General features: G+C 37.7%; 1 protein-coding gene across 1 annotated transcript; it reads left to right on the top strand.

Moving 5' to 3' along the window:
• Positions 1-11698: 11698 nt before the first annotated feature.
• LOC121372500 (G1/S-specific cyclin-D2-like) lies at positions 11699-21795 on the top strand. Its single transcript, XM_041498848.1, has 5 exons — positions 11699-12132; positions 14342-14557; positions 15069-15228; positions 16448-16587; positions 16949-21795. The coding sequence occupies exons 1-5, from the start codon at positions 11932-11934 to the stop codon at positions 17099-17101; spliced, it is 870 nt and encodes a 289-aa protein (XP_041354782.1). The 5' UTR covers positions 11699-11931; the 3' UTR covers positions 17102-21795.
• The last annotated feature ends 5761 nt before the right edge of the window (positions 21796-27556 follow it).

Below are 27556 nucleotides of genomic sequence, written 5' to 3'. Positions count from 1 at the left end.
GCACATAAAAGATCCCTTCCTACTAATGGAAAAAAGTAGCGGGTTTCCTCTCTAAGACTATATATCAAAATTATCAAGTGTTTGACATCTAATAGCTGATTATTAATAAATTAATGTGTTTTAATGGTGGTGTTGAACAAAACAAACTTTTAACATTTTAAAACCGTTCATTTTCGTCGTCAGTGGGTCGGGGCGCAAGCACCCTCGCCCACCGTTCTTACGGACCAGGGGCCCCCTTTTAGGAAGCAATCTTAGCGCTAAGATCAGTGCTTCGTCAAACAAAAAAACCGGGTACCTAGATATCTACTGAGAGGATGAAGTTTTGTACTCGCTTGACCTTCATCTCGGTGGCTGGCCGCGAGTGACTGACCAGTGAACATTGAGGCAGGCGGTCAATTGGTGATCAAACCGACCGACTGGGGTCAGTTCACACACCGACTTCCAGCGCCATTCACAAAAACAAGATTCCACTGGCCACATTCCGCAGAGAGAGGCCGGCCACCCTCGCCGTGAGAGAAAGTCCGAGCAACTAGCTAGCCTGTGAACCGCTGGTCAGTGTTGGGATATATCACACGGCGGAGGTCTAGGCAGTGTTTGTAATGACCTCCTCCCCCAGAATAAATACCTTTACCCTTCCTTAGTATAAACAATTATATACTGAACAACGAAAGAGACGCGGAGAGAGAGAGAGAGAGAGAGAGAGAGAGAGAGAGAGAGAGAGAGAGAGAGAGAGAGAGAGAGAGAGAAACGGGTGGTATTATCGGAGTGTTTCGATATCGTCAGTATCATATTTTATGAATAAAAATTGTATTATACGAGACCTGTGTGATTCTGTGGATAAGCCGCTGGAATACCTAAACGGTGGTTCAAATCAATTCTCAGATAGTTTAGGTTTGTTTGTTTTCTTTATCCTATTTCTTCTGTTATTTCATTGTCCGTTTCCCTCGACTCGGTGTTTCCAACTGTTAACTCGCACCATCGCCTATCTACCTGTCTCAACTTCCTTCATAAGTGCAGTCTGTGTAGACCCGTTTTCCTGCACCCTCTTAGCACGTCTGTCGATAAGAAAGATGCTCTAACCCATGGCACTAACTAACGATCTATATTTTGTTGTAATTTTGGGATATGTAATTGGAGATATAATTTTACAGTTTAAAATTAAAATGTATTTATATTTTCGTAGAGAAGCCGCCACAATACAACTGACAGAGCCGTTATAACCATGTTCAGTTGAGAACGGACTGGAATGCCCGCGGTCAAAGTCCAGTGCCCAGGGATCAGTACAAACAACACAGACAATGGCTAGAATTCCTTGTTCCCTCACTAAGTGGTCAACAAAAATACAAAATAAACAACCTTATAATCGCGTGTGTAGGAAAGTGTGCGGGAATGGGAGGGGGGATGTCAACACTAGGGTGGCGGGCGAAGCCGGACATTGCGAGCTCCGCAAGCGCGAACCCATGCGGGGGTGAGGGGTGTCTTTTTAAATACTGATCTTCACAGTGAACATTGGGGAATGGGCAGACTGAGATGGAACGTGAGATTCTAGGGATTTTGGGGGCATTCTCACAGGAATTTTTGAAGACTAGATGTCCTGAAATGTAATCTTCAGTATTTTCTACAAAGAAAACTCTTAAATATATTTTCACTATCTATAATTACGTAAGTATGCGCGCGAACACACACACACACAGTCATTAGTAACGACACCACTAGAGCACATTGATTTATTAAACATTGGCTATTAAATTAATTGAGCTCCCAAAGTGAACGAGATCTGGGGGAGGAGGGTTGGGGTCATGCTCACACGACATTTTGTAAATGATTATGCTCACACGTGTTTTCAGGGTAATTTAGTGCTGCATGTTGTGGATGTTGTTTTTTGTGCTTTTTTAAATGTTAGTAAAAGGGACATTTCAAACGAGGGGGGGGAGGGTCACGGGATCATTGGGACCCGCCGGTTATTCCCATCCAGTGACCTACGACTGGTACATCAACGCCGTGGTATATACTGTTCTGTCTTTGAGAAAGTGTATATCGCCTATTCCAACTAATGAGATGAGATTCAAGATTTTATAAACTCAAATATTAAGTAGCTTGAAAAGAAAAGAAATATTTCTGATGTCAAACCTTCAACTTCGCTAATGAAGAAAAGGAATATGTCCGTCACAAAATGTATAAAATACCTATACATCATAATCAGTAACATTACACAAAATTTAAGCATTTTTGCTTTAATATCTACGTTACATTTGTTTCTGCAGAAATCTGAAGTGAGTCTTGTGTCTGTCCAGTGCCCTGTAATACGATTTGTAATGCTTGATGAACAGTTTAGAAAATAGAACTACCTTAAAGTGAAGTTCTAATAAACAGGATACAATATTTTTTTTTTTTTGCTGACAACAATTATTAACAATTTTAGAACGGATATAGCTGAAGTTTTAGCTTAGAAAGTCTTTAGTAGAAAAATATAACAGGACGACATTTTCCACACAGCCGCTTGACCCAACAGTGGTCAAATATTATCGTAAGTATCGACAGTGGTCAAATAGTATCGACAGTGGTCAAATAGTATCGTAAGTATCGACAGTGGTCAAATAGTATCGACAGTGGTCAAATAGTATTGTAAGTATCGACAGTGGTCAAATAGTATCGTAAGTATCGACAGTGGTCAAATAGTATCGACAGTGGTCAAATAGTATCGTAAGTATCGACAGTGGTCAAATAGTATCGACAAAATAGTATCGTAAGTATCGACAGTAGTCAAATAGTATCGACAGTGGTCAAATAGTATCGTAAGTATCGACAGTGGTGAAATAGTATCGTAAGTATCGACAGTGGTCAAATAGTATCGACAGTGGTCAAATAGTATCGTAAGTATTGACAATGGTCAAATAGTATGACAGTGGTCAAATAGTATCGACAGTGGTCAAATAGTATTGTAAGTATCGACAGTGGTCAAATAGTATCGTAAGTATCGACAGTGGTCAAATAGTATCGACAGTGGTCAAATAGTATCGTAAGTATCGACAGTGGTCAAATTGTATCGACAGTGGTCTAATAGTATCATAAGTATCGACAGTGGTCAAACAGTATCGTAAGTATCGACAGTGGTCAAATAGTATCGTAAGTATCGACAGTGGTCAAATACTATCGACAGTGTTCAAATAGTATCGTAAGTATTGACAATGGTCAAATAGTATAGTAAGTGGTCAAATAGTATAGTAAGTGGTCAAATAGTATGACAGTGGTCAAATAGTATCGACAGTGGTCAAATAGTATGACTGGTCAAATAGTATCGACAGTGGTTAAATAGTATGGTAAGTGGTCAAACAGTATCGACAGTGGTCAAATAGTATAGTAAGTGGTCAAATAGTATCGACAGTGGTTAAATAGTATGGTAAGTGGTCAAATAGTATTGACAGTGGTCAAATAGTATGGTAAGTGGTCAAATAGTATCGACAGTGGTTAAATAGTATGGTAAGTGGTCAAATAGTATGACAGTGGTCAAATAGTATCGACAGTGGTTAAATAGTATGGTAAGTGGTCAAATAGTATCGACAGTGGTCAAATAGTATGGTAAGTATTGACAATGGTCAAATAGTATAGTAAGTGGTCAAATAGTATAGTAAGTGGTCAAATAGTATCGACAGTGGTCAAATAGTATGACAGTGGTCAAATAGTATCGACAGTGGTCAAATAGTATGACAATGGTCAAATAGTATCGACAGTGGTTAAATAGTATGGTAAGTGGTCAAATAGTATCGACAGTGGTCAAATAGTATAGTAAGTGGTCAAATAGTATCGACAGTGGTCAAATAGTATGGTAAGTGGTCAAATAGTATCGACAGTGGTCAAATAGTAAGGTAAGTGGTCAAATAGTATCGACAGTGGTCAAATAGTATGGTAAGTGGTCAAATAGTATCGACAGTGGTTAAATAGTATGGTAAGTGGTCAAATAGTATCGACAGTGGTTAAATAGTATGGTAAGTGGTCAAATAGTATGACAGTTGTCAAATAGTATGGTAAGTGGTCAGATAGTATCGACAGTGGTCAAATAGTATGGTAAGTGGTCAAATAGTATCGACAGTGGTCAAATAGTATGGTAAGTGGTCAAATAGTATCGACAGTGGTCAAATAGTATGGTAAGTGGTCAAATAGTATCGACAGTGGTTAAATAGTATGGTAAGTGGTCAAATAGTATCGACAGTGGTTAAATAGTATGGTAAGTGGTCAAATAGTATGACAGTTGTCAAATAGTATGGTAAGTGGTCAGATAGTATCGACAGTGGTCAAATAGTATGGTAAGTGGTCAAATAGTATCGACAGTGGTTAAATAGTATGGTAAGTGGTCAAATAGTATCGACAGTGGTTAAATAGTATGGTAAGTGGTCAAATAGTATCGACAGTGGTTAAATAGTATGGTAAGTGGTCAAATAGTATCGACAGTGGTTAAATAGTATGTTAAGTGGTCAAATAGTATGACAGTTGTCAAATAGTATGGTAAGTGGTCAGATAGTATCGACAGTGGTCAAATAGTATGGTAAGTGGTCAGATAATATCGACAGTGGTCAAATAGTATGGTAAGTGGTCAAATAGTATCGACAGTGGTCAAATAGTATGGTAAGTGGTCAGATAGTATCGACAGTGGTCAAATAGTATGGTAAGTGGTCAGATAGTATCGACAGTGGTCAAATAGTATGGTAAGTGGTCAGATAATATCGACAGTGGTCAAATAGTATGGTAAGTGGTCAAATAGTATCGACAGTGGTCAAATAGTATCGACAGTGGTCAAATAGTATGGTAAGTGGTCAAATAGTATCGACAGTGGTCAAATAGTATCGACAGTGGTCAAATAGTATCGACAGTGGTCAAATAGTATGGTAAGTGGTCAGATAGTATCAACAGTGGTTAAATAGTATGGTAAGTGGTCAAATAGTATCGACAGTGGTCAAATAGTATAGTAAGTGGTCAAATAGTATCGACAGTGGTCAAATAGTATCGACAGTGGTCAAATAGTATCGACAGTGGTTAAATAGTATGGTAAGTGGTCAAATAGTATCGACAGTTGTCAAATAGTATCGACAGTGGTCAAATAGTATGGTAAGTGGTCAAATAGTATCGACAGTGGTTAAATAGTATGGTAAGTGGTCAAATAGTATCGACAGTGGTCAAATAGTATCGACAGTGATCAAATAGTATCGACAGTGGTCAAATAGTATGGTAAGTGGTCAAATAGTATCGACAGTGGTCAAATAGTATCGACAGTGATCAAATAGTATCGACAGTGGTAAAATAGTATGGTAAGTGGTCAAATAGTATCGACAGTGGTCAAATAGTATCGACAGTGATCAAATAGTATCGACAGTGATCAAATAGTATCGACAGTGGTTAAATAGTAAGGTAAGTGGTCAAATAGTATCGACAGTGGTCAAATAGTATGGTAAGTGGTCAGATAGTATCGACAGTGGTTAAATAATATGGTAAGTGGTCAAATAGTATCGACAGTGGTCAAATAGTATTGTAGGTATCGACAGTGATCAAACAGTATCGTAAGTGTTGACAAAGCGATTGTTTTGTGTTCGTTTAAATCAAAACCAATGTTCTGTAGAACACATTTCACTTGTACAACACACATTTCCCACTGTAATTACTGGAGGGCACAGGGGGAAATGAAGTAAATATGACAAACATGTTTGGAAACAACAAGGAAACTTCCATGGCAATGCCAAAGTAATTACGGGTACACTTACTACAGCTACACGGAGCAATGCTTTATATCCTGGCCTGTCATAAAAGTATCGTATGTATCTATCGAAAACAACGACACGTTATTCTAAAATTGTCTAATAAAAGTCGTAGATGATAAAAGAAAAACATCAAACCACTTTTGTTAAAAAGAAACGTATTAAAAAAGGTACTTGGCGAAAAATTGCTATAAACGAGCACTGTGTAACGTATGTATACGTTGGATACTGGATGTAAGACTGAACATGTTTTCCAACAGATTTGGTTTTCACTCGTTTTACACAGACGTTATACTTGCAAGCAACGTAACACAAAATATTTTACTAATAAAAATAAAAATAAAACACGCTATGATTGATAAACTGGTCTCAGTACGTACCGATGCATACGTTACCGATCAAAACGTTACTTCATCTTGTCGTAGGCGCCCAACCATTACATAATGCCTTAGAGCAGATACAAACAAAAACATGTATGATTATAGCATTCAGTTTACTGACTTATGTGTCCCTGCTGAAACGGAGAACACGTGTAATTTGTTCTCTGTGGAAGCCATTACATTAAACCGGCCTCGGTGGCGTCGTGGTTAGGCCATCGGTCTACAGGCTGGTAGGTACTGGGTTCGGATCCCAGTCGAGGCATGGGATTTTTAATCCAGATACCGACTTCAAACCCTGAGTGATTGCTCCGCAAAGCTCAATGGGTAGGTGTAAACCACTTGCACCGACCAGTGATCCATAACTGGTTCAACAAAGGCCATGGTTTGTGCTATCCTGCCTGTGGGAAGCGCAAATAAAAGATCCCTTGCTGCCTGTCGTAAAAGAGCTATGTGGCGACAGCGGGTTTCCTCTAAAAAAAAAAGTGTCAGAAGGACCATATGTTTGACGTTCAATAGCCGATAATCAATGTGCTCTAGTGGCGTCGTTAAATAAAACAAACTTTACTCTTTTTTGGCATTACATTAAAGGTGCTAATATTATGTCAAAGTCCAATAATGGCGATTTCCGCGAAAAATATTTACTAATTTTGGCTTTGAACATAAAGTTTCAGCTATATGCCTATACAACATAACAACCAAATAATTTATATATGGGGGAATGAGTGTGTTACACGTATTAATATGTGATCCCACTGTTTTATGCGTTGTAGGGTCCGCTAGTGTTCACCTGTCCACTAGTGTAACAATTTTGACGTTAACACTAGCGGTTGCAATGTTGACCGCTAGTGTTTACAACGTGAACATTAACGGTTAACTATGTACAATGTCGACCGTTAGTGTTCACATAACTGGTTTTGATGTTGGACATTATTTTGATTTAGACAATTTATATCAATGAAATGCGAAAGAAACATCACATCGTATTCAGTATCGTACTGCAACAAATAATAAAATAATAAATTTCATTATCAAAACCTATTGTTGTACAAGAGAGAATTTAAGGGTGTTTTAGTCAACAGCCGATGATAAGATAAAAATCAATGTGCTCTAGTGGCGTCATTAAATAAAACAAACTTTACTTTTTCAAGGTGTTTAGTAGTCCTCTACCAGCCTAACCGGGGGGGGGGGGGACTATAGGTTTTGTCTCCAACATCTGTCAGTCTGTCCGTCAGCCTTTTCCTAGACTTTTCTTTGCAATGCGTCAAGATATTGAGCTGGAAGTTTGTATATATCATGTGGAGTTACAGACACAGTTTGAGTTTCATGACAGAATTATGGTCCTTGAAGATAGAAGATATTAGAATATTAGAATATTTGTGAAAAGGACACCCCAGCGTACTGTTTTTCCAGAGGCTGTTATGTGTCAAACATATAAGGCAAATCCCCAAAAATTCTGTACGAAAGTAATAATATAGACACAGTGCACCGGACTATAACAGCCTTGACATTTAAAGATGGCAAAGTAACACTGTTTTAATTTATTCACATACTTTATGAATTTTAGTTCTAACAAATGCGCGTATTCTTTTGTATATCTGCAACTGGCAAGTGGTATGCGCTGTCCTATCTATGGGAAAACACACGTAACAGACCCTTGGTACTATTAATCAGCGAATGAACTTCAAAAACATAACATTCAATTTTAATAATTCAACATACATTAGTATTTCAGCAATACAACAATATTTTGAATTAATGAATTGCTGTTCTAATCGTTGGCGTTGTTACACTAACGGTCGATGTAGTAAAATTAGTCGACTGTGTTGACTGTTACTGTAACATTTTAAATTATTACACTAGCGGTCAACATTGCAACCGCTAGTGTTCATTGTTACACTAGTGGACAGGTGAATACTAGCGGACCCTACAGTGCGTACATATTCAACACACTACGGGTTTTTTTCTATAATTATTTGTAGACAACTGACAAAGACACAAAGATGGTAACCATGCTATATAAATTATTCGTGAAACTCCCCTTGTCGTCCAGTACAAGATTTAAAAAATACATTATTCTTAAGATTGTGTGTGGGATCGATTAATTTGTAATTATTTATTACAAATAAATGTGAAAATAACTAAATATTGTAGTTTCAGTTTTGACAGGCACTTTCTTAAAGTTCATGAAATAACCACTAGTAGTCGTAACTTGCACAGAAGAAACTGCGTCTATTACTGTCAAAGCCATGACTACCATATACAAGCGAAAAAAGACGAGCATAACTAACATATCGCAAAGAACATAATCTACCCTGCAATCGATACATACGTTACTAACTGGAACCTAGGTATCTCTTATTAAACCGGCCAGTGCTCAGATCACACTGAACATACAGACAATAGAATAGCTGTAACTTTAAAATGCATGTCCAGGCTACCATTTTCAGCGTCTGAATTATATTGAAGAGGGTCACAAGTACAGATATTTAATCTTTGACTCGGTTCAACAGCAGGAGTCAAAATAGGTTAGTAAAAAAAAGTAGAAAATCCCACGTGGATGTGTGTGTTCTGCAAATGGCGGAGAGAGCCAGTGATAAGAAGCCACATAAACTACATGTAATATATGCAGTTGTTGGTAACGTATGTATTGGTAACGTAGTTACGGTATAGACTTCCACATCTCGTCACCAATGCCATATAACCGTAAATAAAATGTGTTGAGTGCGTCGTTAAATAAAACATTTCCTTCCTTCCACATCTCGTCACGAACTTCTTGCAGTTTATTCAGGCCCATAGGAAACGGGGGGCAGGGGCACGTCCCCCCCCTCCCCCCCCCCACTTTTTTTCTCTTTTTTATATCACATTAATGTGCCATTATAACCAAAATCGGATATAGAGTGTGTACCCGATCCGTCATCCCCCCCCCCCCACACACACACACACACACAGACACTCCCAAAGTCGTTCCTACGGGCCTGTTCTTGGTCTCATGTGGTACACATTCAGTGTGACTGGGTCTTCTTTACATGGCAGTAACTAATGACAGTATAATTTATGGCGTCTGACAGGGCAGTAACGTAGGTATTGACGTAGGTATTGACTCTTAACAAACCGGGTGGTCAGGGTTGGAAAGTTTCGATCTCTTCTATTTCGACAAAACTGTGGGCAAATGACCTCAATGCACTTGATTAATTCATCTCTTTTTAGTTATTTCTTTTTCTTTCTTTTTGTTTCTTCTTCTTTTTTTTCTTTTTTTCCTTCTTTTTTTAAAAGAATTATGTAACGTACGTATCCGGATTCTAGTTATGCATCAGGCTGTGTACTTTTCTTTGAGATCTGTTAGGTAAAATCCACAATGCCTTGTTAAAGAACCTCAATAACTTATTTTCAACACACTGAACACTGTTCGTTAAGGAATTGAGCAACTGAAGTCAGAAGGTTAATCCCCAACCCCACCCCAACCCCCGAACCCCAACTACGTACGGTATCGTATACATGTATGGATTTTGAGTGTATTAGGTATAATCTGCCGTATATTGAAAATTAATGTTGTGTGTTACTGTTTACGGTTATCTTTAATTTTAGATTCTTGTTATTTGGAAAGCGCAAGATTGCGATACTATCAACTGCACCCCATTAGCTGGATCGGGCGATAACAAAAAGTGCTGCTTTGTCGGTATGTGTAGCCTAAGTGCCAAAATAACCATATATTACTGGCCACGAAACAGCCGCAGTTTACCATGTGTTTAAGGTGTCATTAAACAAATATCCCTGTCCGTTCTATACGGTAATTGCTTCACGCAGTAGAGCTTGGTAAACACTCTCACAACAAAACAACATTCCTCCAATGATCTGACGCAAGTAAAACACATAAAATCACTTTTCAAGTTCGATCTTGTTGGAGAGTTATTTTACTTATCTACAAACGAATCCTAACTGGTTGTCTCGCTTTGACGGTTTTAATTTACCTGTTGGCAGGTGAAAACCCCGTGAGTTTTCAACTTCTTTCTTTACTACAGGCCCGTAGCAGAGGGGAGGGGGGGGGGAGGGGGGCCGGGCCCCCTCCAATAATTGTGGCTGTTTTAGGGCTCTTTTTTTTATAACCTTTACATCTCGACTGAATGTAAAAGTTGTAGCGAGACTAACGGATCGAGATTTACAGTAACGGGCAAATAACCTTTGAATGATGCTAATAGGGCCGCCGTGAGAAATTTTGTTTTGCTTGACGACACCACTAGAGCACATTGATTGATTAATCATTGGCTACTGGATGTCAAACATTTGGTAATTTTTACATATAGTCTTAGAGAGAAAACTCGCTACGTTTTCCATTAGCATATATGCACTGTCCCATAGACAGGATAGCACATACCACGGCGTATGGAATACCAGCTGTGATGCACTGGCTGGAACAAGAAATTGACCCATCGACGAGGATCGATCCTTGGCTGTCACAGGGTTACGTCAAGCCCCGGCCGGCGTAGGCGTACCCAACCTAAAATATGTGAAACAAAAAAAATGAAATCAAACTCAGAGTACAGTAATAATAATTTATTATCTTCTCCAGAATGACAAAGCGAGCACTGCAGCATTTCCTGCTCACCTTACTAACAAGCAATAATTGTATTCCTTGCAAATATACGTTTCTCGGAAAGCATACGTTCCATGGCAAAACTATAGTAAATGGGCGGGGCATAGTAAGTTCATTCATTGACTAGCTACAGGCGCATTTCCTTCCCAAGAGTTCATTCATCATTAATTTATAAACCAAGGCATTTCATTGGTGGTTCGCTAGAAAATATAAAAGACTACTTCTGATTGGTCTAGGTTGACCTAAACTAGGTAACCTCAGACAATCCAAAAATAGATGTGTACCTCGGCAACTGATAGACAGGCGTCTTGTCATAAATTAGCATAGGACTCTGGTTGGATATACAAAATGTGTTTAATAAAGTATTAATTTTTTCTTCTTCTTTAAGAACAAACTTACCAATAAACAATTATATATCATCTTGCTATAGTCTTTAACTGAATTGTATATGTTTTGTTAATAAGAAAGAACACTTGTGATTTCCAAGAAGGGTTCGCTCACGAACAACGGAATGTGGGGCATGATGATGATGGAATGCTGCGAAACACCAACGAATAGAATAAATTGATAGATAGTCTTTAATAAAGAATTGTAGCTTTTATGTTTCACAAATATAACTTTGCATATAGTATAACAACACAACTATACCAACAATGCATGTACATATGCAAAAGCACTTCATGCACTTTTTAGATCTATTTTTAAAAAAAAATCTCTTTGTTTACAAAGCCAGAGGCTCATGAATATTTATAAGGCAGAGGACGAAAGAAAAAGATTTTTCTTTACAAATTTCGTCGATGCACAACAAAAAAGTTCACCAACGCATAGTAATACATATCGTTAATTGGCTTGCAAATTTTTTCTAGAATTTTTGACATCATGCAAAAAACATTTAACAATTTGGCCAACTCTACGAACTAATTCTCCCTACATGACATTCTGCGCTTGCGCAGTCGACACGTGTGGTGAAAGCTTTTCCATTGAACATAGAAGATCGACAATTTGCTATTCATTTCGATGTTGGCCGGCTTGTTAACCCGTTGATCTGAAAGTGCAGGACACATCATCGGAGCAAACCGGCCAAATCAAATAAATCTACCTCATATTTAATATTTTTGTGGTCATTTTAACTCTAGCAGTTTCGTGTGTAGGGGCTCCTTGAAACTGCCGTCAAGAAAAAAGTCGACTTTGGTGTGGACGTTGCAATCACACAATGGATCCAGGCCTGGTGTGTTGTGAATCCGAAGTGATTCAGAGAGCTTACGAAGACCCAGTACTTCTGAAAGACATTCGAGTTCTACAGACACTGCTGCAGACCGAGGATAAATATATGCCGCGTCATTCCTACTTCACGATTTTTCAGACGGACATCAAGCCTTACATGAGAAAAATGGTTGCACAATGGATGCTAGAGGTGAGCTTATCGCCACTTGTTCAAACCACCCACCACGTCACTGTCAGATCTGTAAAGTGCTTTTTATGTGCACTTCTCCATCTTCAATAAGTGTTCAAACTAAATCTCATTTTTGAAATGAGTAACTCGATTGCTAAGTCATTTAAATGGCAGCTGAATTTGACACTGTTGAACACCCCCAATGTTCTCGAGCCAATATGGCGTCGCTCGCGACTTGTGAAGAATTCAGAATAACTTCTTATATTTCTAAGTGATCGTTCGTTGAAATCATATATACATATAATACTGTATCATCATATTGTGGAAAAGTGCTTATAATATTACATTTACAGTTAAAATGTTTTATTTCTAAGTTGCCAAGGTGGTTTTATTTTATTTTTCTCTTGTTCAATAGGTTTGTAATTATCTATATGCTAGTAATAGCTGTCACTTTCAATCACTGTTACTGTATTTATTTTTCTTGCAAGTTTCTACCTCTATATATGCTGACATACCAAAAGGGGTTGTCAAGAAATAAAAAAGCAGAAAGCTAGATACATTCGAACAGTCATACATGTCTCTCTCAACAGTTGCTAGAGTTAGAGACAACTCTGTAATGAACGTGAGGAATTCTGCCAACCACCGAGTAGGCAAAGAAACCTGTTCTATAGAAGCTATAATCTTATGTTTAACATTAAATGCTTTTAAATCAATCTTTTGTTTTAATTTACCAACAACAAATATTCACACATTACAGGAAGAAACTCGACAACAACCTGAAACATTGGGGTGCTGTCAGGTTTCTTCCTGTAGCTCACTAAAGGCAGGGTACTCGGGTTAGTTGTTAAAACTATGGTAACTAAGTGCAACGCAGTTCAACATTTAAAATAAAATTTGTTTAACAACACTAGAGCACATTGATTTATTAGTAACAAATAATCTTTTATATTATAAACACCAGTCTTTGATATACCAGACATGTTGCACTGTTTGAATGAGAACAAACCAAATGGGCCTCAAATCAAAGCTGAATGAACTTCACTGTGGTTTATAAAATTCATTTGAACCTCGCTTAAACCGAATTAGAATTACACTGCAGAACAAAAGAATTTTAATTTTTAAAAATTATATTGTCATTTAATTTTTTTTTTTTTTTTTTTAAATCAAAATGTATGTTAACATTTGTATTTATTAAGATGATAAATACCTCAAATGAAGTCTTTTTTTTCTCCTTTTTTCTTTTCTTTTTAAATTTACTTATTTTAAATAAAATTATTGTGCATAAAAAACATTATTAAACATGTGGTGATGTTACGATACGTCATCTTTTTTTAAGTTGAGTATAATTTAATTTTGGGGGGATAAATACTTTCATTTGGATAATTTGGTAAGTACTATTGTCCTTGTATTTCATCAGATCGGCATAGAAACTAACAGTCATTTATGGTATTAAATAATATTCACAATTATAACTGGATTTCATTGTATCTAGTTAACACTATTTATAACTTGTATAATTTGAAAACAAAACTTTTTAAAATACAGCCTCTTTTTCTCATTTTATAACTTTATTATTATATTTTTTTGGGGTGTAAGTTACATTAATTAATATGCATCGTTCAGTCTTTCATCAGTGTTTCTTTAACAGCTGATTACACCAAGTTTTATTATCATTAAAAAATTTTTAATTTTTTTTATTTCTCGTTGTGATTGGGTATTATTTGATATTCATTCATTCTGTTTAAAGCAGATTCCAGGTGGCTGACAAGATAAGCTGGTGTAAATAATACACAGGAGTGCTGGATTAGAAATATCCTTGTATAAATAATACACAGGAGTGCTGGATTAGAAATATCCTTGTATAAATAATACACAGGAGTGCTGGATTAGAAATATCCTGGTGTAAATAATACACAGGAGTGCTGGATTAGAAATATGCTGGTATAAATAATACACAGGAGTGCTGGATTAGCGAGAGAACTTTGACCCGACAGATTCAGGGCTAGCTCTGGGTGATCAACTAATTTTATCAAATTATATTTTAAAGAATCAAAACCTAGAGCTATTTTCCAACAAAATATCAATTATTACATAATGGTTTTTCACCAAATTAAAATTAAATTTGCCAGTTTTTAAAATTGGAAAGTGGCAGAGGTAGCCTTGAGATTGTGCCATATTATCCGGATTTCACATATACATGTGATTGAAACTTTAATTGTTGTTTTTCCAGGTGTGTGAGGAACAGCGCTGTGAAGAGGAGGTTTTCCCACTGGCCATAAACTACCTGGACCGCGTGTTGTGTGTGAAGGTCATTCACAGGACTAGTCTGCAGCTGTTAGGAGCTGCGTGTATGTTTCTCTCGTCCAAACTCAAAGAAACCTGCCCACTGAGTGCCGAGAAACTTGTTGTGTATACAGACAATTCAATAGGACTACAACAGCTAATGGTACATGTCTATATATTTCAATTAGTTTAATAGATGGTCAGGCACTTGCTGCCTTTAAGATATTATCTTGAAAGAAAGAGGAAGAAGTGTGAATGACAAAAATTAAGCAATTTGGGATGATCTTTTCAGTTTGAGTTTGTGACACCATCCATTATATTTTACTTTTGGAAATAAGCTGTATAAATTGTACAGTTGGTAAAATAGACGGGGTTAAAAGCAAGTAAACCTATAAAAACTTTATAAACAAATTAGAGATGAAAACGGGTTGGAGGTGTATAAACACGTACGTGTCTTAGAAATCTAAAAAGAGATTGCCGTTTTGTGAATACATTTATATAAACTAGTTGGATCTGTGTAAACCAGTTAGAAGCATTTAAGCATGTTAGTGGCATGCAAGTATTAGTAATTTAGATGTGTTACTCTGTACCGAGACACACAAAACATATTAGCCATGTAAACTGATTAGAAGTGGAAAACGTTGCTCAGTGGACGACGTTGTTTTCTCTTGTAGGACATGGAATCACTGGTGCTCCATTACCTGAGGTGGGATTTGTCAGCGGTCACGCCACACGATTTCCTGGAGCAGATTCTCAGTAGATTACAGTTTGACGTCAACCAGTACGACAGACTAAAACGCCACACACAGACGTTCATTGCTTTGTGTTGTACAGGTCAGTTGTTGGCTCCACAAATACACTCATGTAGGGTTTCAACCAGTACGACAGACTGAAACACCACGCACAGACGTTCATTGCTTTGTGTTGTACAGGTCAGTTGTTGGCTCCACAAATACACTCATGTAGGGTTTCAACCAGTACGACAGACTGAAACGCCACACACAGACGTTCATTGCTTTGTGTTGTACAGGTCAGTTGTTGGCTCCACAAATACACTCATGTAGGGTTTCAACCAGTACGACAGACTAAAACGCCACACACAGACGTTCATTGCTTTGTGTTGTACAGGTCAGTTGTTGGCTCCACAAATACACTCATGTAGGGTTTCAGCCAGAAAGACAGTTTTGGGTATGGTGCCTAGAATTGAATATTCACAATGTGTGTGCTGAATGCAACCAAACACTACAGTGGGTATGTGGGGCCTCCCCCAGAAAGAAAATTAATTAGGTTTACGGTTTAGAGTAATGATGAGTCATTAACTTTGTCAAAAGGTCAATGTAAAAAAAAAAATTAATCTGCAAAAATATTGGGGTATGGCACATACCCGTTTTACCCTCTGGTAGAAAGTCTGTAATGTTATAAATAAATCAATGTTTTTCAACGCTAACCCAACTTACTAAACGGCTTATTGTTCAAGTAGTTGATTGTGGGGTTTAATATTTGTATTTGAATTCAAAAATTGGATCTCAAATTGGACATCTTAAAAGTCAAGCTAAAGGAAGTGAAAAAAAGTATTACAGAATAAAAATAAAACACTAATAATTTTATTTATCTAGAGTATCATGGAATTGGTGTTTTCTTCCTTGTTGCATGTCATCCATCTTCTTTATTTTTACAATATGTCAAATTCAAATGGACTCTTTAATGAAATAGATGACTGGCAGGTAACATTTTGTTCAGTATCACATCGTGATTTGCTAAGCAAGTTTCAGAAATCACTTCACCATTTTGAAACATTAACCAGTAGTTGCTAATCAATTTTCAAATGACCAAAGATATCGCTAATCAAGATTTTAAGAACAAAATGTTCCCTGTCCGGCACAATGAACTACGATTCTAAATTACCATGTAAGAGATTAATGGACTGTATAAGTGAAGAAAAGTCTCTTGAAAATCTGAGCTGTAAAGTGTTCTGTTGAAAATCCATTTTGTTGTGTGTTTTGTTGAAATTCATTTGAGTAGTGTGTACAAAGTTTGTTTTATTTTGTTTTAGATTGTAAGTTTATGCTGTACCCACCATCGATGATTGCTGCCGGCTGTATTGGCGCAGCCGCTAGAGGCCTCTGCTCGCCAGAGGGACAACTCGATTCGAAACTGTTGCTCCGGCTTCACAAGATAACACACATTGACGTGGTAAGTAGATGGCGATACTTAACCGACCTTGACATGGTCACGAGTTACAGGAGATTTTGTTTATTTGCTAATTATGCCAATCACATTTTGATCTATTCATGATATGTTTAATAGCCTTGATTTCATATAAAATACTTTATTTGCTCATTAAAATACCAAATTGTAGCTAATTTTTAATATTAATTAGATAAAATCTAACTCTTGTCGCCATTTCCACTGGAATAGTCGACGGCTTCCGAATTAAATACATTTATTAGTTCTACCACTACTTTTAATAAAAAAATAAATTAAGACCATCTGTTCCTCAAACATAAAAGACAAAAAATTATTATTTTTTATTCTTCCTTTTTTGGTTCTCCAGGACTGTTTACGGTCATGTCAAGAACAAGTTGAAGAAACCGTTTCATCGAATTTAATGTCATTGTCAGAAAACTCGCCCAAAACTCCAACAAAGTCCGATGATTTGAATGAACAGCCTACAACACCCACAGACGTGCGAGACATCCATATATGAATGACATGCTTTAAACGAGCACAGATGTACACTGTGTGTTGGGAGGGTATCCACAGTTGAACAATATGGTTAAAACGAGCAAAGATGTTCACATCTGTTGTGATCTTCAAAATGTTGGCACAAACTGTCATTGGATTTGTTCCTTGCCTTCCTTCCATGGAGGGGTAGGATTTGAGCTGGACGTGGCGTCATACATATAGGTGACAAACTGTTGTTTGGCAGACAACACGTTGACTCGGCAAAAAAATAAATGCTGAAATACGGAAACCGGCTGTTTGTTCTCAGGAACCATGGACACTGAACTAAATAAAACCGATGCCTGGCAAGGATCCTCTTTGAGGGTTCGACATGCAACTGTTCGACAGAGCTAAATAACACAGCGGTTGATCGAACTGACTGTTAGCACAGAACTAAATAGTCTAACCAGGACTCCATTTGCCTACCTAGGGTCCTGTTAGCCCTTCTAGGATCCCATTGGAGGACTCAATTCGAAGGTCAGTAGTACAGATTCTTAGACCAGAACTAAATATGAGTTTTAACTAGGATTTCATTGGAGGACTCAACATGAGGGTCGGTAATACAGACTTGGAACACGGCTAAATAAAGAGTCTAACTAGGATTACATGAGGACTGAATATGAGAGTGGTTGTACAGACTGTTAATAGTGGTATTGACAAATTGATGAACTAGTATTGTGCTACCGGCGGAGTGAGGAGGACTGCCAGACTGCCTCACTCCATGTTGTGTACTTTGAAGTGATGGACAGACAGACAGTGCTTTGATTGTGTCACGGACCTCATAACATTTGTAAAATTCATGTTGATTACAAGGAAACAGCTTTACCACAAACATTCTATATGATGATGATGTTGATGTTTTTTTTTTTTGGTTTTTTTTTCATAACTAGGCCACAGAATATCATCAAAAGCTATTTACTGCCCAAACCCAAATCCTGCCAAGCTATTTCCCCTTTTACAGATGTCTCCATTTCATTGGTTTTTTTTGTTTCTGTAGCATTTGTCTTCGTAACGTCGTGTATTGTGATTGGCTCTAGTGTACAGGTTCTGAGTTTTATTCATTGGCATACTTAGTTATTGTTTTTGTACTCATTTATCAAAGGTCACTCTGAATGAAATACTTAATATTTTTTATTGTTTATCGACGATAACACAGAATCACCTTTTTAGGTGCTGTGCGGTTGGTTTCAGTATAACTTGTAAATGTTCTCAAACTTGTACTATAGGATCATCGGTGATATTTTAAAGTGGCCAGGTGAAAACACAGATGTTTATGTTTGATTTCTTGTCGATTGTTCAAATGTAAGAGGCTTAAAGCTGGGACTACTCCGATAAACTCAGTTCACAAGGAACAGTTGATCAGATCAGAAATCATTCCACATGCAAAAGTAATTGTTCAAACAGATACGAAGCAAATTTCAAAACTTTTTTTAACATAAAATGCGAATGTCCATTAATGCTCTCTGAAAGCATGAATTGTGGTTGAACTGTCGACAAGAAATCCAACCCTAATTAACTAAAACCAGCTACCGCCAAGAATCCACCGTAACATTGCATCTAGAGCAGCAGTCTGACATTAAGATTTCTGTAATAAAGATTTGTGCTAGTGACTGCAATAATCATTAGTTGCATGAATCATTTAGATTTTGGGCTTCATGTGTTCAATTCAATTTAACTACCATGTGGTTACTACAAGAGTCACATGAGACCGTTCCTTTATCAAGCGTATGCTAGTACTGATATGTCAAACACGTGATGAGACCGTTCCTTTATCAAGAGTATGCTAGTACTGATATGTCAAACACATGATGTCAAACACGTGATGAGACCGTTCCTTTATCAAGAGTATGCTAGTACTGATATGTCAAACACGTGATGTCAAACACGTGATGAGACCGTTCCTTTATCAAGAGTATGCTAGTACTGATATGTCAAACATGTGATGAGACCATTCCTTTATCAAGAGTATGCTAGTACTGATATGTCAAACATTTAGTGCTGGGAGAATAAGGTCTAATAGGGCTAGCTCTGTGTCAGCAGAACATTTCGCCAAATTATCTATTAAACTTAAAGAAACCCAGTTATTTTGTAACAAAATATTAATTAATACTTGAAATTATTTTGCCATTTGTTTTTGAAATTCGCAACTGGCCAATTAGGTGAGTGCCAGGACTAGCCCAGTCTATAAACATCTTGTTGAAACCCAACTTGCTAGCGTTTACCTCGGACATATCTGACAACTGACTACAAACCCTGAACAGCATCTGTGATAAACGCGAGTACTTTTAATCAATTTGTCACTGATTTTAGTGATTATATACTTGAACTATAAATCCGTATTGATTTACCAAATCATGTTCTTATACACAAAGTAAATTGAGCAGAATATTACTGCCCAACTGGAATTAATATTTCAATGCTAAATACTTGTTAGAAGGTGATATTGGAATCGCTTAGTACGATGAATTATTAAATGTTATATAGAAGAATGCAATACTTAAGACAAGACTACTTTTAGTAGTTAATTCATTAAGAAACATTTAATATAATTTATAATATTTATAATATTTAGTTTTATCACTTGAGAAAAAGTAGTATTGTTATATATATATATATATATATATATATCACATTAGTATGGGACCACTTGGTGTGTGTAATGCAGGTGAAGTCATGTTGAAGAGTGTTACATTGTGTGAGGTTAAAGTGTTACATTATGTGAGGTAAAATTAATAATGTTACATTATTTGAAGTAACATTACTTTTACTGATGTAAAATTAAGTGTTACATTATGTGAAGTAACATGATGTGTTACATGGGGTAACATGAAGTGTTAAATTAGTGAAATAACATCAAGAGTTATATTTTGTGAGTGAGTTAACATTAACACTGTTACATTATGTGAGTGAGTTAACATTAACACTGTTACATTATGTGAGTGAGTTAACATTAACACTGTTACATTATGTGAGTGAGGGAATATTAAGTGTTATATTATGTGAGGTACCACCTTAATGTATGTTACGTTAAGTCTTCGTATGGTAATACACTAGTGTAGATGGTAAGACGTGAGTAATACGTTAGTGTATACCTAACACATTGGATTATGTACGGTTAACACATTGCAGTATGTGCGTTTGTTAAAGAACAACTATATCTACCTTGGCTGAGTGCATGTCATCCCTATGGATAATGAAAGTGTTTGAGAATTGGGCAGAGAAGAGGGAGAATGCCATCCCTATAGGTGATAAAAATGTTTGACTGGAAAGAAAGCATGTCATCCCTATGGGTGATGAAAGTGTTTGTGAATTCAACACGAAGAGAGAGCATGCCATCCCTATGGGTGATGAAAGTGTGAATTCAGCGTGAAGAGAGAGCATGCCATCCCTATGGGTGATGAAAGTGTTTGTGAATTCAACACGAAGAGAGAGCATGCCATCCCTATGGGTGATGAAAGTGTTTGTGAATTCAGCACGAAGAGAGGGCATGTCATCCCTATGGGTGATGAAAGTGTTTGTGAATTCAGCACGAAGAGAGGGCATGTCATCCCTATGGGTGATGAAAGTGTGAATTCAGCACGAGGAGAGGGCATGTCATCCCTATGGGTGATGAAAGTGTGAATTCAGTTGATATATTACTACCTCTGCTTTCCTCACTACATTACACTGACTTTCTGTCACTTTTTTTGTTTTGCCAGAGTTAAGGTTTTTTTTTCATTTCTACCTCATGTCCAGTAAGTAATCACTAACTCTTGTTTCGACAGGTCGATTACCTGTCTTCAAACTTGCATTACAAAACAGAACGATTATGAATTCTTTTAACATGCAGTTGCAATGCTGACAACACCAAGCTTTAGTCAGGTGAACGTTGTGAAACTATTAGAATGTTGAGAAGAATGTTTGGTTATGAAATAGCAATGCTGTTAGGTACATTTCGTCTTTCAAGACACCAGAAGCTGTGATAATGCGTATTAGAATATTTCCGCTTTTTATATAAAATGGGATCAAGCAATAACTCAATTGTAAGTCGGCCTTCAGTGGCTACTTGTTATAAATTTCATTTCATGTTATATTTTTTAAACATGGTCAAAGAATCAAAGTGTAAAATTGTTTGTATCTTTATGATTCCCATGAAGGATTGGGAACCATGACAGACAGTGGTGTTGCCATGGTGATCGCTGGTGGTGTGTGTGGCATCGGTCTGGGCTGACAGTTTGTGATATTTTTGATAATTGTGTGAAAAGTAGGCCCACACCTTTGCTGTGTTTGATGCAGTCTGCCCATTGATCAGTTAAAGCAATGGTGGTTGCAGACATTTTGTCAGTGAATGCATGTGCAGAACTGAAGTGCGAATGATAGCTGTTTGTGTACTTGCCACTTACTGTTTGTTTTGTTTTTTCTATAATGTTCGTCAGCGGGCAAGTTGTCTCGGATGCAGCCAGCGGTGTTTAGAAAGAGATCTACCCATTGTGACACTGTCTTGGCCTCTGTGTTGAAAGTTATTTGAGTTCCATGAGTTAACTTGCTATAACTTGCATTAAGCATCACATGCAGTGTGTTTGAATCTCTTTCAGGGTGTTTGTGCTGCAGACATACATGTTCGGTTCTTTTGTATTTGTAATGAAATGGTCTTCTATATGTACATAACATGCTAATAAAAATGCAGTTGAAACCGTTCCTCCGTGTTAATGTTTTTACTTTCACTGACGTTAAACCATGTTTGTAGTGTAAAGCACGTTGATAATGGATTGCGATATCCAGGACATTGTCAACCATGCGCGGTGAAATTGTGATACTCTGTCACGTGGGACAGGATTGCAACGTCTAGGGTGGTGGGAACTATGCAGGGTGAAATTGTGATACTCTGTCACGTGGGACAGGATTGCAACGTCTAGGGTGGAGGGAACTATGCAGGGTGAAATTGTGATACTCTGTCACAGTGCAAAACGTGGGACAGGATTGCAACGTCTAGGGTGGTGGGAACTATGCAGGGTGATACTCTGATGCAGTGCAAAACGTGGGACAGGATTGCAACGTCTAGGGTGGTGGGAACTATGCAGGGAGAAATTGTGATACTCTGTCGCAGTGCAAAACGTGGGACAGGATTGCAACGTCTAGGGTGGTGGGAACTATGCAGGGTGAAATTGTGATACCCTGTCGCAGTGCAAAACGTGGGACAGGATTGCAACGTCTATGGTGGTGGGAACTATGCAGGGTGAAATTGTGATACTCTGTCGCAGTGCAAAACGTGGGACAGGATTGCAACGTCTAGGGTGGTGGGAACTATGCAGGGTGAAATTGTGATACTCTGTCGCAGTGCAAAACGTGGGACAGGATTGGGAACTATGCAGGGTGAAATTGTGATACTTTGTCGCAGTGCAAAACGTGGGACAGGATTATACCGTCAAGGGTGGTGTGAACCATATTCACTAGTGATGACTGTCTCACTGTTTACTGGTGATTGATATGTGACTGCTTGTTTGATCTCACATTTCACTAATGATTGATGTCTCATTATTCAGTAGTGACTGTTGACTTTTCTAGCGATTTCAATAGTGTGATGTCTCATTTACTGATGTGTTGCTATTCAATAGTGACGATTAAGGTCGCACTATTCACTACTGTTGAATGGTGTCTCCCTAGTCACTACTGTTGAATGGTGTCTCACTAGTCACTACTGTTGAATGGTGTCTCACTAGTCACTACTGTTGAATGGTGTCTCACTATTCACTACTGTTGAATGGTGTCTCACTAGTCACTACTGTTGAATGGTGTCTCCCTATTCACTACTGTTGAATGGTGTCTCACTATTCACTACTGTTGAATGGTGTCGCACTATTCACTACTGTTGAATGGTGTCTCCCTAGTCACTACTGTTGAATGGTGTCTCCCTATTCACTACTGTTGAATGGTGTCTCACTATTCACTACTGTTGAATGGTGTCTCACTAGTCACTACTGTTGAATGGTGTCTCACTATTCACTACTGTTGAATGGTGTCTCACTAGTCACTACTGTTGAATGGTGTCTCCCTATTCACTACTGTTGAATGAATGGTGTCTCACTAGTCACTACTGTTGAATGGTGTCTCCCTATTCACTACTGTTGAATGGTGTCTCACTAGTCACTACTGTTGAATGGTGTGTCACTAGTCACTACTGTTGAATGGTGTCTCACTATTCACTACTGTTGAATGTTGTCTCACTATTCACTAGTGATGACGTGTATTTACAAGTGATGGCCGACTGATGGATATTTCACTATACAGATTGACGACTGACTCACTATTCACAAGTGATGATTGATGTATTCACAAGTGATGACTGACTGATGGATATTTCACTATACAGACTGACGACTGACTCACTAATCACTAGTGATGACTGATGTATTCACAGGTGATTACTGATGGGTATCTCACAATACAGACTGACGACTGACTCACTAATCACTAGTGATGACTGATGTATTCACAAGTAATGACTGACTGATGGATATTTCACTATACAGACTGACGACTGACTCACTAATCACTAGTGATGACTGATGTATTCACTAGTGATGACTGATGTATTCACAAGTGATGATCCACTGATGGGTATCTCACTATACAGGCTGACGACTGACTCACTATTCACTAGTGATGACTGATGTATTCACAAGTGATTACTGACTGATGGGTATATCACTATACAGACTGACAACTGTCTCACTATTCACTTGTCTGTACAAACAAGAATAAAACACAAACAGAAACAAACAAACCACAAACAAACAAAATTTCAAAACGAATTATACAGACGAATTTTTAAAATTATTATTTAACTCTTCGTGTAGTAATTAGGGGGTAGCACAGCCCAGTGGTAAAGTGCTCGCTTGATGCGCAGTCTGTCTGAGATCGATCCCCGTTGGTGGAACCGTTGGGCTATTTCTCGTGCATATAGAAGATCCCTTGCTACTAATGGGAAAATGTAGCATGTTTCTTCTCTAAGACTATATGTCAGAATTACCAAATGCGATAATATAGCATGTTTCCTCTCTAAGACTATATGTCAGAATTACCAAATGGGAAAATGTAGCATGTTTCCTTTCTAAGACTATATGTCAGAATTACCAAATGTTTGAAATCCAGTAAATCAATGTACTTTAGTGGTGTCGTTAAACAAACTAAAAGAGAAAAAGAAATATGGATGAAGAGTAAAGAAAAACGACGATGATGGGATACTGAGATTTGGATGGGTTTAGATATAACATCAACAGACATGAAGTAAGTCTTCGTTCTTATAGTCACATATAATTAGACACGTATATCTATCTAACTGGAATAGATAATGTATTTGTTTATTGAAAGAAAGAAAGGAAGCAAGAAAACGTATCTGTGGTTTATAATCACAGGCTGTACAAAAACGAGCATACATTGTTACGTGAAACGCTCAGTTTTTCCTTATTTATGTACACGAAAAATATTTATTTATTATCTTCTTCACTTGGAATACTTTTACCATTTAAAATCATGTGTAAATGTTTTGGCTGAAATCTGTGCAATGAATTCTAGAGCATGCACCTTTTATATAAAATGTATTCATAGAAATAAATGAACTCTTTTTGAAATGATTTTCACAACTACACGAGGAATCGGTACTAAGGCCAACTCGATATAAGTCTGCTTTTAAATCACTACACCCGTGTCTTAAATTGGTATGCAATACATTTTTTCTTTTGCTGCGAAATGAATAGTATGGTGCAACGCAAGGGACATCAGGTTTTATTGCTTTTAGGTGAAACTATGTTTTATTATCGAATGAATAAATGACGATTGAAGTAACGTGGTTCTAGCAGAAGGTAAAGAAACATTACGATTTCTGAGCATGTAAGGCACTCTTTCTTCAACTGTTTGTGGGATACTATGTAACATGAAATCATTTTATTTTAATCACTGTGCACAGCTTTTTAAATTACGCCTCAAAGTACGTGTTAATAATCTAGTTTTGTAGTACAAAGACTTTCTAGATGCAAAATTAGGCAGACCCGTTATTAATCTAGCTGCATCAAATTGTACTTTTTCAAAACTGTCTTTGTACACCGAACCCACATTTCCGATGCATACTAGTATTCAAATACCGGGAGGATATAAGTTACTTAAATAATTCTTGTCGATTTAATAAAATATTTGTATTTACTAAGTACAGAATTAATTATCAAAGTATTTACGAATATTATTAATATGTATTGTTCATATTGCATTTGCTGCTAAGGTTAAACGTAAATGTTTACGAGTTTCTGTTGTGTTTAATGTTTCAGTACCAAATAGGCCCTACAAGTCAGTCTTTGGCTGTATGATTACATTTGAAGGATATAAGCCATTTTTGGACCATTCGTGAAGTTTTATGAAGTCTGAGTTACGGTTGTTTTCAATGACGATGTCAGGTTAGTATGATCAGCAAATAGTCTTGTTACAAAGTTTCTATTCGTAAAGGTTTTTTGCATTATTAAAAACTAGATTCTTACTAGACATTAAAAACTAGATTCTTACTAGACATTAAACACCAAAATGTTAAACATTTAGGACCTCATATAAGAGATTGTGGGCGGGACGTAGCCCAGTGGTAAAGTGCTCGCTCGATGCGCGGTCAGTGTGGGATCGATCCCCATCGGTGGGCCCATTGGGCTATTTCTCTTTCCAGCCAGTGCACCACGACAGATATATCAAAGGCCGTGGCATGTACTACCCTGTCTGTGGGATGGTGCATATAAAAGACCCCTTGCTACTAATCGAAAAGAGTAGCCCATGAAGTGGCAACAGGGGATTTCCTCTCTCAATATCTGTGTGGTCCTTAACCATATGTCTGACGCCATATAACCGCAAATAAAATGTGTTGCGTGCGTCGTTAAATAAAATATTTCTTTCTTTCATATAAGGGATTAGTCATGCTGGCCTTGTATGGTAAGGCCCTGAGCAGCTGAAGTGAGCGTTCTACCCATGAGTCTCATCTCGTTCCTATACATACACACAACGCACAATGGACCAGTGTACTGCAAATCCTGTTAAACCAAACTATGTTTCTCTTCTTGCCAGTGTTAGACATTAAGAATTACAGACTCTGTGTTTATCAAGAAGACAACAAACTGCAACATAGCGACATCAGACAGGTATTTGCTAAATAGTCGGGTCTTGTTCCTGTATGAAATTCACTTAATTTATAAATACGAGCCGCTTTGATGCACGGCGAATACGCGTGCCACCGACACCGCACGGATCAAGCCGAGATGGTGAAATAGGAAAGTTAAACATTTTGTCATCGCTGGAGATTAAATGTGTTTATTGTGGAGCTTCTTGTGAAAGCATTGTCGCGTGTTCATAACTCGCACACAATCCACGAATAAAGAAGAATAATGTTGGTTTAATGACACCTCAGCACATCCAGGTCCGCGATTTCTTGTCCGTGGTTCAAATATTCGAGGCTAAAGCTTTCAACTATACAGTCGCGTGTGTAGAAAATTATGCATGGGGAGGGGGTCTAGACTGTTGCGAGCGACGTTTTTAAGGGGTTTCGAGTGATGCTTCCACGACATTCGAAGCCTTCTTTTTTACGTTCACGCTTCTCGTCAAACTATGGGCAACGCTAAAAGGGTTGTATAATTCAAGACCAAATTTTCATAATCTAACACCTACATAGTTTCGTCATTTTCCTGAAAAAGCATATTACAGATTGTATAAATATTACAGTGTCGGTATGGCACACTCTTGGTATGACAGACTGTGTTGATATGACAGACTGTTGGTATGTCAGACTGTGTTGGTATGACAGACTGTGTTGGTATGTCAGACTGTGTTAGTATGAGATACTGTGTTAGTATGTCAGACTGTGTTGGTATGACAGACTGTGTTGGTATAACAGACTGTGTTGGTATGACAGACTGTGTTGGTATAACAGACTGTTGGTATAACACACTATGTTGGTATGACAGACCGTGTTGGTATGACAGACTATGTTGGTATAACAGACTGTTGGTATAACAGACTGTGTTGGTATAACAGACTGTTGGTATAACAGACTGTGTTGGTATAACACACTATGTTGGTATGACAGACCGTGTTGGTATGACAGACTATGTTGGTATAACAGACTGTTGGTATAACAGACTGTGTTGGTATAACACACTATGTTGGTATGACAGACCGTGTTGGTATGACAGACTATGTTGGTATGACAGTGTTGGTATGACAGACTGTGTTGGTATGACAGATTGTGTTGGTATGACAGACTGTGTTGGTATGACAGACTGTTGGTTTGAGAGACTGTGTTGGTATGACAGACTGCATTGGTATGACAGACTGTGTATGTGTAACATCCTATGTTAGTATGACAGACTGTGTTGGTATGACAGACTGTGTATGTGTAACAGACTTTGTTGGTATGACAGACTGTGTTGGTATG

This window comes from Gigantopelta aegis, chromosome 4 (assembly GCF_016097555.1).
Source record: "Gigantopelta aegis isolate Gae_Host chromosome 4, Gae_host_genome, whole genome shotgun sequence".
Classification (NCBI taxonomy): Eukaryota; Metazoa; Mollusca; class Gastropoda; order Neomphalida; family Peltospiridae; genus Gigantopelta; species Gigantopelta aegis.
The sequence above is the reverse complement of the archived record's forward strand: the minus strand, read 5'-3'. Positions and strand labels throughout refer to the sequence as shown.